General features: G+C 35.4%; 1 protein-coding gene across 2 annotated transcripts in view; it reads left to right on the forward strand.

Moving 5' to 3' along the window:
- crim1 (cysteine rich transmembrane BMP regulator 1 (chordin-like)) overlaps positions 1–12,296 on the forward strand; it is an 852,254-nt gene that overhangs the window by 790,112 nt on the left and 49,846 nt on the right. For both annotated transcript variants that reach the window (XM_039748389.1, XM_039748388.1), the window contains one exon: positions 8,859–9,053. In XM_039748389.1, the coding sequence (XP_039604323.1) occupies positions 8,859–9,053 (195 nt within the window). The remainder of the gene's footprint in view (positions 1–8,858; positions 9,054–12,296) is intronic.

Below are 12,296 nucleotides of genomic sequence, written 5' to 3' on the forward strand. Positions count from 1 at the left end.
GCCCCTCACAAAAATTCAGGTTTTAACAATAGCAGTAAAACCACAGAAAAATATTAAATAAACAACACTGGGCAAAAAAGGATACTAGCATTGAACACCAAATAAAAAAAATTAAGGAATTCAAAGCTTTTAGCCAGAGAAAGAAACAATAGACCACAATAAAAATACAGAACCACAAAATATCACAACAAAACCATAAATGGAAACCTGTATGCATTCAGGACTTTATCACAGCTCTCTGATGTCCATTTGCTTAATTTCTCTGCCTTCTTTTTTGTGAGGCATAATGTTAAAGCCTATGTTGTACATTCACCTTTTAAATGGTACTTCATGATTCCTTTCATCAATTCAAATTTGCAATCAATTTTTTTTTTTTATTTGGGACTTCATTGTGGTACAATGTCTAGCACTGCTGCAATCCAGATGGGTTGCTATTTGTGTGAAGTTGGTACTTTCCCTCACCTCTTTTATTGATTTAAAATAAAAATTCAGCAGGTACTCACAAAAGTGAAAGGTCACATTATACTGTAAAAAACAGGTGAGAAACAATGAACCTCCTTATAGGCCGGCCTACCATTACAGTTTTAAACCCCTGTCTAGCAGGGAGGGTGGCTAGCCCAAATGTCCAGATTAGTACAAGAATTCTCATTTCCCTGCCTCACATGTCTACCTTGGCTTTTCTTCCTCCCTCCCACCAGTTCAGTATTTGCCTCACAATTGACTTAATTTCAGGGACAGCTTCTAGCTCAGCTCCAAAATTGCTTCTAGGCTTGGGGTGACATTTTATTCGCTCCAGAGAAATCAAAGCAAAACTTCCTAATGGAGCTTCTGGTATCCTTACACTCCAGGGTCCCTAGTTGTCAGTAAATGGTTTCCTACATTGTGGCTGATAATGTTTTCTCCTTTTGCCTCATTCTCTTTGTTGGGCAGGTATCCATTCTAGTAACTGGCTTGTGTAGCCTCTAGCATCCTAGGAAAGCAATACAGTACATGTTTCCATCCAAAATCCAACCCTCCATTTCTAATCATGTTGCCCCTGCCTGTTGCCCATGTTAGGCACTTGGTAAGAAGGTGCCCCCGTCTGTTGCCTGTCTTCGACACACATATGCGCAGTACTACTCCATAGCAGCCCCTGCATTCCCAAGCCCTTTCCTGCTGTCAGTGTGTATCTCTCGCTCTCTATTTTTCCTCTGGAGGCAGACTGTTGGACTCGGCTCTGCTCTGTGCGATATGTTAATGTGTTAATGTGGCCATGGTTAGGATTTGACACATGATCAATTAATTTGTGTTGCATAGCATTATTCAATCCATGCCCCATCACAAGGTGCTTTAAAAAGCAAATAAGATAATCTAATATCATGTTAAAATCTTTATTGTAATCATCTTTAAACTTAATATAAAAATTGTAATTTCACCACTTTAGTATTGCACATTTGAAATTAATTTCAAGGAAGGTCCAAATCTGTTGAGTGTATGTCAGGAGTAATTTTCATTTTTAAAATTGGTCTGTTATGAAAAAAATGCACTCCCTTGATTTAAAACAAATTGCTCTGACAAACACGGTTAGCTGAAATTGTAACTATTACAATTACATTATAAATGTAATTGCATTTAAATTGGTTTTAATTGTCAGCCACCCCTGCAAAATAAGTGATACTGTGACTCAGGGGTGAATGCTGATGTCTCCAAGTGTATTAATGCTCTGATTTCAAAACAGCACCTTCATAATGGGAAAGTGATTAACCTACAAGTTATTAGACAGTACTTGAGCACAGAATGTTGTTGAATCTCAAGAGCGAATTATGCTTCCAAATCATTTTTATGTTGCCAAGGCCAGAGATTTATTTTCAAAGGTGTTTAACAATTAGCAACTGTTTCTCACTTTTGGTGTCACATTACTAATGCTGTGCTTTACTATTAACATAATGAGTAATGGCAAGTAAGTGCTGCAGAGGCTATTCTTCTCTTTCCTGAGACTTTCAATTTTAGCAGTAGTGGAATTTAAACATGTGACCTTGAAACCTGAGGGCCAACAGATTAGCCATTAAGACAAAATGAGCATATTATAACACATTCACAACTGATTATCACTATGCATCCAGGCGGTAGTCACCCTAATTGTCACAGTTTAAGGAATTGACAGGGTGCTATGCTGAAGTATGCCTCAACTGAAGAGGTGTCTTGTGCAGATTTGTAGGGCACCACTGCTATCACAGCCTAATGAATATATATTGTCATGAAGCAAGGTGACTGAAACAAAGAAGCATCTGGGTCTTGTTTCTCAGCTCAGATTCTGTGTTTTTAGAAGTGCATCTTCAAAGTCTGGGTGTCCATCTGACAGTTCCAGTTCTAAAATATGTCTGCTGTGGTTTAGGAAGCTTATGATTTTTTTGTGCTGTCTTTCTCTGTGCCTCATTTGAAGTCCATTGGTTACAGAGCCTGTACCTGCTCCTGAATATTCCCAACATTTTGACTGGGCATCTTTTAGTTGCCCCTGGAGATAATGGTATGATCCTGTGAATAACTTGAAACCTCATGAGAACAACATTCTCTTGACAGAAGAGGAAAAAAGTTCTCAGTAAGATTAACAGGAGAGAGTGTGGACACTTTTAATGCTTCCTTTAAATCATTCTTCTTTGGAGTGTCTCAATGACCACATTTATGAAAACGTATGTTAGCTAAAGATCAGAAAACTGTTATTTGTTTTTATTAGAATCCATTATAACACTCAGGGTCACAAGACATTAAAAACAGATAACCAGAAGGAAATACAAGGTAAAAAAAATTAACTTTGTACTTATAAAAACAGGTTGCAATATCAGGTGTAAGTGAGGAATCAGTTTCTTGCATTAGGAGTAACTTTTCTCTAAAGACAATTCCATTAAAGATTAGCATCAGGCTTCAATCTTTACACTGCATGAACATTTATTTGCTTAGCATAACAGCTTACAAAAGTATTCAGAATAATCAAGTAAAAACTTCAGTCTGGGAAGCTGTTTGTTTCAGGACAAAGTTACAAAGTTGATCACCACAAGTGAAGAACTCAGAGCAAAATACAAGAGAGAGTCTTCAAACACTACTTAAACACATTGATGGAGTCAGAATTTGAAATGGAGCTTGGCAGCTCATTCTACCAGCTAGCAGCTACATATGAGTTTGGATAGATATTTGAAGTCACGCATAGCTGACATCAGCAGACCTGAGTAGTCAAGAAGGTGCACAGGAACTCACAAGTGTCTCCATTTATGCTGACCTGTTGACTACTCTGTAGGCACATATCAAGGATCTGAAATGAATGCATGCTGCTACAGGAAATCAATGTAGTGATCTGAGAAAAAGAAGTGATATGTGTGTGCCTTGTCTGGTTGTATCTTGTTGTACTGGTTCCCATGAAAATATTCAGTTTTACTGTTTTACCAGCTGACATATACTACTTCAGGTTTAGGGCCTAGGATTTAAAGGCATCTTCATACACATATCCCTTTGCGAATATGTCATGTACAGTACAAGTCATTCATTATGTCTGCGTCTGTAGGCCTGTGTAAGCATAAGATACACAGAAACTGTAAAAGTTATGTAATAATCTGTAATGACTAATATTCATTATCAGATGTAGAAAATAAAGTTAATTAACCTGATCATTTAGATAGATAGATAGATAGATAGATAGATAGATAGATAGATAGATAGATAGATAGATAGATAGATAGATAGATAGATAGATAGATAGATACTTTATTAATCCCAAGGGGAAATTCACATAATCCAGCAGCAGTATACTGATACAAAGAAACAATATTAAATTAAATAGTAATAAAATGAAAAAATTGAAATAAAATTAATGTTAGCATTTACTCCCGGGTGGAATTGAAGAGTCGCATAGTGTGGGGAGGAACGATCTCTCAGTCTGTCAGTGGAGCAGGACAGTGACAAAAGTCTGTCACTGAAGCTACTCCTCTGCCTGGAGATGACACTGTTCAGTGGATGCAGTGGATTATTCATGATTGACAGGAGTTTGCTTAATGCCCGTCGCATTTATGGCAGTCAGTGTTATAATACCACATCAGAAGGCAGCTAAAACAAATTTGTATTCTGCCTTTTTAAAGAAAATGTAATAACTGAATTGGCATGGCTACAGTTCATTCAAAGATGTTTGATTTAATTGCAAGCTCCATCACTGTATTATAGTATGTGCGGCTATCCATTTCACATTTACTGTACCTTGCTTTATAGGAATAGATTTTCAAGTGCACTTAAATAAGGCAGAGCTTGATTTGAAATTATGCAATGCAGTAACTTACATTTTAAATAAATATTGTATGACTGTATCATTTCACCATTGCTTAATGTTCTGAGTTTGAATATCATGGAATATCACTGTCTATTTTTATGCTATGAGTTATATCTTAATATTATGTATTTTTTGGAATAATAACAGTACAAAGAACATGTTTGAAATTATCACTACACAAAAGATAAAAATATAGTGAATAAAGAGGGAATTATTGCATATGTGGCTGTGTAATTAGATAACTAAAGAAAATCCATGCTTATGCATTGTCAATGTGGTTTATAGCTTACTGAAAAAATAAAACAAAATAATAAAGATATAGATATAGTCAAAGTTTGAACTGCAGACAATATGGTGTGCTTTAAAAAAACAAATAAAACCACAACAAAGCAAAAAAGTATTATTTATAAAGAAAGCAGGTTGTAAAAAAGTAAAACCAAATGCTATGCTTTTTTATTTGTATAAGACTCTCCTATGAAAATGATTACAGTAATCCCTCGCTATATCGCACTTCGACTTTCGCGGCTTCACTCTATCACGGATTTTATATGTAAGCATAACTAAATATATAACGCGGATTTTTCGCTGCTTCGCGGGTTCTGCGGACAATGTGTCTTTTTACTTCCTGTACATGCTTCCTCAGTTGGTTTGCCCAGTTGATTTCATACAAGGGACGCTATTGGCGGATGACTGAGAAGCTAACCAATCAGAGCATGCAGTTAAGTTCCTGTGTGCTGAATGCAGTATTAACCAGGAAGTCTCATCTCGCTCATTCAGCATCAACGTGTTTCGCTGTGTAAAGAGTTAACTTTTGTGCTCTTTTGTGTTTATCTTTGTGCATAGTCAAGCCCTTCATTATGGCTCCAAAACGATCTGCTCCTGCTACTGCTTCAGGGGCCGTGCCCAAGCGCCAACGGAAGAAAGTTAAAAAAAAAAAAAAAAGTAAACGTTTTGGATTTGTTGAAGGAAGGGAAAAGCCACACTGCTGTAGGACGCCATTACAGCATCAATGAGGCTACGATTCTTTTTATTTAAAAAGTAGGAAAGGAATATAAGATCTACGGCCGCAGTGTCCTTTTAACCAAGGTGCAAAACGAGTTGTAAGTGGATTTAATAAGGAAGTAGTCTGGATGGAATCTGCTTTAGGGATTTGGATTGAAGAAGAATAACGGCGGTGCTACACAGTTGCCTGAAGTGGCTCCTTTAGAAGGGCTGTAACGCTCTCCTTTGTTGTGCAGTAAAATTAAACTCATCGTTATCGGACAAGTCATCGTGTCATTGTTGGTGCGTAACCATAATTAATTTTCCACTTACAGTACTTAGTACATGTACGTACGTTTAGTGTCACTGTACACACATTTACTGTATACAATTTTTCTTGCATTGTATGTATTTATTGCTGGTGGCCTGTCTATCATAATGGCTGTAACATATGTGATATCGGAGACACGCGATATCTTTAAAATAATATTTAGGGTTTACTGTATATAAACAGTGCGTTTACATACATAATTTCAATGAATCTTACCTAATATCTAAGAGAATACAAAGGGATTATGCTGTATAACTGTGCAGGGAATATTTATAAACAGTGTGGGAGAGTTTATAAGGGCTTAAAATACATAAAAATAACCATACAAACATATGGGTTGTACTTCGCGGATTTTCACCTATCGCGGGGGGGTCTGGAACGCAACTCCCGTGATTGAGGAGGGATTACTGTATAGAAAAAAATCTGAACAGTTCATGATTCTGATTTTTCACAATTCAGATTGCTGTATTAAAACCTAAATAAAGTGTCTTGGCTTACTCCAGTTAGTTAAGAGTTATTACAGGAAAGTTAATGAAGTTATGAAAGTTACTAAGACAGAATCGAGCAACACATGTCAAGCATGTGAAACGGTCATTGTGGGTTAAAATGGGTGAAAATTATGCTCAGTATAATGAATGTTCATAAGAAAGTAACCAAAAAAATGTGATTACACTGCCACATACAATATTGTTTTTCTTGATCAACCCAAAACTTTTAATAAGGTACCCCATGAGAAGCTATTAATGAAACTACTAGATATGAAAATTCCAGAGACAACGTAGATATGAGTCCAAATTTGCCATGAACACATAAGGCAAATTAAATGATGCAGAAAGTGAGGTTCCTCAGGGATCTGTGCTGGAAGCACTATAACCAACAAGCTCATTGACTCTGCAGATAGCACTAAAGTAGTTGGATTGTTGGATACCCTCAACTCAAAACTGATAACCAGACTGCAAAACCATTTTACAGTAAGTATATCTGGGTAGACATTTTGGCTTGGACAGATATGTAGCAGATTAATGTTAATATAAATAAACTTGAAATTTTACACATAGGAGTTAAGAATTTTAGATATAACTACTTTGGTATCCTGGTGGACTCATGAGTCTTTGCAACCAGACAATGTAAAGAAGCAAACAAGATGGATAGTCAGATGCTGGATTATTGAGGGAAGCTGAGGGAAGTCAAGGGAACACTTGTCAAGCCTTATAGCCCTCTCAGGGGCTATTATCCCTTGGAAGGTCAAGATTTATGTAACCACCCACAAGGTGACCACAATGTATTTATTTTTTGTCAGTGTTCAATATCAAGCTCCAAAGAAACCACCCAAATTCCACTGACCCAAACCAAAAGCCCATTATTCATAAATAATTATGCACAAAGCTTTAAACCAAAAAATCAAACTTGAATCTTTATATCCATGCACCCTGTTTAGATGACCACCCTCCCCATACAAAATTCAATAAATAGCATAGTCATTAAAAGAAAACCCAAAGTATTTGGAGTATTTTCAGCCCAGATATCAAACAAATAAATATCGGATATGGGAAGAATAGTATCATGTCGATGATCATCCAGATAAAAAAGTTAATATTTTAGTTCTACTGGAAGGTCCAAAATCAGTAGTTATTTATGAAAAGAGCTTCTGTGGTAAGTCTTACACCTGGCTGAAATGGTTTTTCCATTCTCTGACAGAGTTGAATCTAAAAAGCAGGGGTTCACTTTCCTTGACAAGCCAATGTAATTACACATTCTCAATGCATGCTGACTTTTTATTCACCAGGGGAGTTTGCAGAACAAGACATGATTTCTCCCACTGTTGACTCCTGCTCTTGACTTGAGCTTCCACGTACTAATCAAAATTCATTTAAGACCCACATATTCTTCTGGGAAAGACTTAAACGGGTATGCCCACTCATTGATTAAAGTAAACTGATAATGTCTATTTCCAAAGAGACTAAATCTTTAAGGTACTACTACACAGACAGAAAATCTCAGTATGATGGGAAATTTCAGTCTTATGAGTTGTTTTTTCTGGATATTACAAAAGGATATAACAATAAGTAGATACAGTCAATAGAACAACTGCTAGACAGATTCAAAAACCACAAAATATGAATTATAAGGTAAGCTTGAAAGAGGCACAATTTTCCAGTTTAAGCAAACATGACAAAAGTGTTTAAAATAAGAAGGAATTAAGTAGGACGGGTGTCAGCTATGGAAAGACGCATGGAAGCAGGTTACCGATTAATTTCGCCCAGATGTTTGAAAGTATTCCTTCACAAAGAGAAGTATAGATACATGGAATAAATCTTTTCTTCATCTTTTTCCAAATTCCTTATCCAGCTCAGGTTTGCGGTCATCTGTTACATATTTCTGGAGCATAAGGCAGGACACTTGATCATCAAAAATTGGCAAGTAGTGTAGTAAACATTAATAGAATTGAAATATTCAAATTATAATTTGATATTTTGCAGAAGTTAAAAGATAAAAATAATGGGCTATGTGGACTAAAAGTATTCTAAAAGCTTTTCATATATCATTTTATTATAAATAATTTTTAATTTTTAGATATTAACTGTCAATTGTTACATCTTCATTAATATTTATATTTAGATTCAGTATAGTATAAAAGTTATAATTACTACTTTTTAAACAGAAAACATATATTTACATAAAGTTTTTGAAATACAAGTGTTACATTAAAAAATATTAAAATTCTTAAGTTACATTGTATATTCATTTTTATTTATTATCCAAGATGTTTTCCAACACTACTGTAATCCATTGTCTTTTCAAAACAATATTTGGATAAGATATGTACAGTTCCAAGATGATAATTTCAACTAATACTTCAAATATTCTATTATAGTGTGTTTAAATATTTTAGACATATTTGTGTACTTTGCCTTACGTTTTAGAGATCAGGCTTTATGATGGGCCTGGTTACTGCTTCTGTGGAATTTATGCATTTTCTTAATGCCCTGGTAGTTTAAAATTGGGTGTTCTTCATTCTTTCCACATTCTAATGTTTTGCAGGTTAAGGTTAGTTGGAGTTTCTAATGTGTATTTGAATTTATTTTGGTGTCTTGTTCAAGGTTGAATCCAGTCTTGTGCTTGATGCCTGATAAATAGGCTGTGGCACCTCATAACTAAGTAAGGTGAAAAATGTTTAGTGGCTGTATATATCTCTACATTTATCTTACTATACATTTGGTATAATAACATGTACTTTGTTTGCTTTCTTAACAGAGGATACTGTACCAAAGAAGGCAGTTTGTCACTTCAACGGGAAAACATACGCAGATGAGGAGAGATGGGACATTGATAGCTGTACTCATTGTTACTGCCTACAAGGTCAGACTTTGTGCTCTACTGTCAGCTGTCCTGCACTGCCCTGTGTTCAGCCTATCAATGTGGAGGGAAGCTGTTGTCCAATGTGCTCAGGTAAGCTCTAAGCAAATATTTTTTTAATTTCACAGAATCTTCTCTGTTATTTATGTAAATTAATATAATTTTCTTCCATATAAAGGACATATATTGAAATTTGTTTTATGCTTTTGGTCTAATATGCCTTTGGTCATTGCAAAAGATTCTTTGATTCCATTATTAGCTGTCTCTAATCTTGAAAATATTACTCTTTATTACAAACCTCATTCTTCTGACCGGTTGACTTGAATATTTTACTTTATAAGACAATAAGCATTTCACAGCTTTTTTAAATGTTGGAAAAAAGGGACATTTTTACTTTTTTACTGTTTTTTTATGGGTAGTGAATCCCAAACCTATCCCACCCTGATTAGGCTCAAGGCAAAACCTAGATGGGATGATAACCTGTTAAGACTGACACACATTCATGCTAACCTAATAATTTAGATATCTATTTTAGTTTTGTTTAATTTCTATATTATCATAAATAATACAATCATTTTTGCACCTAAACTCACTAAAACAAACAAATATACCAGGTCAGGTTGGGCAGCATGCATTGGTACAGCATATTGCCACTCCCATCACACAATGAAACAGCTCGGGATTCTGTTTGGCAACCCCCCAGGCAGACCCATTGTCCAGTCCCACTCTCTGGAAATAACCCTCTATTTGCCACAGCCGGGTGTTACGTGGGTGTCCCCTTGGCCTGGTCCATCCACTCAGGTCAGCAATGAGGATCTTGCGAACCAGATCACCCTCAGGGAATCGCAACACATGGCCATAGTGCTGTAACTGATTCTAACTTACAATTTAGTAATAGGTGCATTTTGCAGTACCTAAACTAAAGTGTTACCAAAGTCTTCAACCCAACTAATTCATATGTCTTTGAAATGCAGGAGGAAAAATAAGAGTATCTTGAGAAATACACACAAATACAAGGAGAATATGCTAACTCCACACAGAGAGTGTGGAGTGTAGAAATCTGGGTTTTAAACATTTCTTTAAAAAAACAAAATTAACCACTGTGACTTCAAGTCACCAGTGTAAAAGCAAACAATCCAAAGTCAAAGTCTGTTCAAGACATTATTTAGTAGTTATTCGGTTCTTTTCTAAATTCCTCCCTGTTCTGGAGCATGAGTTTCTATTAGAGGATTGGGGAGAACAAGCCTGACATTAGTCCTGGATGGACTATCGTAGGACACACTTGTGCACATGCATCCACACTCAGTCTTACCGTACAAATTTAGAATGGCTCTCGGACCTAATGCAAGGGTGCTGGTTGAAACTACAGTATCCTTATAAAACATGTGCAAACATGGAGAGAAGATGCTATTTTTATTTTTTTAAAGACCAAATGTTTAATGTATATTAAAAATAATTTATTTAAAATGGAAAGAGATGCAAAGGGTTTTGCACTAGACCGGTGCACAGCTCTGCAAATATAAATGCAGTGACTTGTGACAAATTCGGAAGGCCAATCAAAATGTATTTTATCATTGTTTTGAAAGAGTCAGCAAAAGTAAACCAACGTGCTGTGGTTAATTAATACAAGCATTTTAACATTCATTCAGAAATTATTTGTCTGATGTTGACAGCCAAAACATCTGTGTGTACTGAACTTTCTAATTTCTTATGATTTGATTATAGAGTTTAAAAGACTCAGTTTTTCTTAAACATTATGCATACATATTAAAGTTGTAAATACACTCAAGCTCAATTGTAAACACATGTAATCAATACAAATACATTTAAAAAGCAAGTACACATGTGCAGGCAAGCTTTAATTAAGAAAGTAGGAACACAAACCACTTAAAACAGTACTGAAAAAAATAACCATGGTTAGCTCTTAATTCATCTGTAACATTTAACCTAAAAGACTGATGAAAGGTGTCTTGATCTCAACTTACATGTTCACTGTAATAAGCAAAACCACAAAATCTGTTTCCTTTTTAAATAATCTGCATGTAATATGAATTAGCCATATGGTATTTTGAAAGTCAAAACTGAAATGGCCCAATGCAATACCAAGAGATGTGTGCTGCTTATGTTAAAATTTCGAAAAGTTAGTATTTCAGCTTAGGCTATTATCGTTGGTATAACTGAGAGTTGAAAATCCATGGAATGCTTGACTCTTTTTTGGACTTATCATTTCTTGAAGTTTTTTTTTGTTTGTTCGTATAAATGTGTACAGAATAAAGTAAAAATTCTTACTTGCATGTCTGACCCACATGCAGCATGTCACTGGTCTCTGGCACTATTATAAACAACAATAAATAAAAACACGTAACTAACCATAAGCATACATGCTTTATTAAATGTTCAAGCAGTTGCATACATAGACTACATGTAACATGCATGTATCGTTCAATCGCAATTGTATTTTTTGTTTTAGTTTAGATGTTTGAACATTGGAGACGGGTGAATGAATGATTTATTATTTATTTTACTCTTTCAACTTCTCTTCATTCTCGACATTTTGGTATGAAATAGATAGGCCAATTTTTAGTTGCTGTACTTTTATTAGTATAAATGGCAAAGATCTTTTATATAGGGCCATTCTACTGACATCATCCTAAGACACTGCACTAGCACAGATACTGTACTTGTAGCATTGAACTGTTTTCGTATATCATTTTATAGTTGGCTAACAAGTTGCTCAAGATCACTCCGTACATTGGAGTCTAGAAACCTTGTGATTTAGAGTCGAGTTCCTTAGTCATTGTTCTACACTGCCTGAATAGTTAAATATGATGTTGACAACTGTATTAAGTGGCTTTGAAAAAAACATATAGCTGGTGTTATTCCAGTTAATGTTCCAAGGCTTAGGTGGAACTGCAGATTGTGATGTTTACTACATATCCGTATGGAATTTGTTAGGGATACAGGGTCACCAGCAAACAGAATAAGAATATAATCCATTCTTCACCATACTTCCAAAAAGATTGCACTGCATTGCGCAGTATGCCATGTCCAAGGCTGGTTCCTACAACCTCCACACCCCCTAAATGGAATGTGCTTTCCAAAGTGTGTAATACAAAAAGTAGAACTTATATAGATTTTGGATATCAGATAAATGGAAATTATTAAAGGCTGGAAATAGCAAATGATTTACATGAGTCTGGTGACACTTATTTATTGGTGGCTTAAAGGCGTAATTCTTGAACTATGCTTGACAAATGCATAACTCACAGCAATATGGAGTGAAAGGGATCTAGACTTGAGACAAATGAAGTAATTAAACCAATCCAGTGTAACAGT

The sequence above is a fragment of the Polypterus senegalus genome, chromosome 3 (genome assembly GCF_016835505.1).
Source record: "Polypterus senegalus isolate Bchr_013 chromosome 3, ASM1683550v1, whole genome shotgun sequence".
Taxonomy (NCBI): Eukaryota; Metazoa; Chordata; class Cladistia; order Polypteriformes; family Polypteridae; genus Polypterus; species Polypterus senegalus.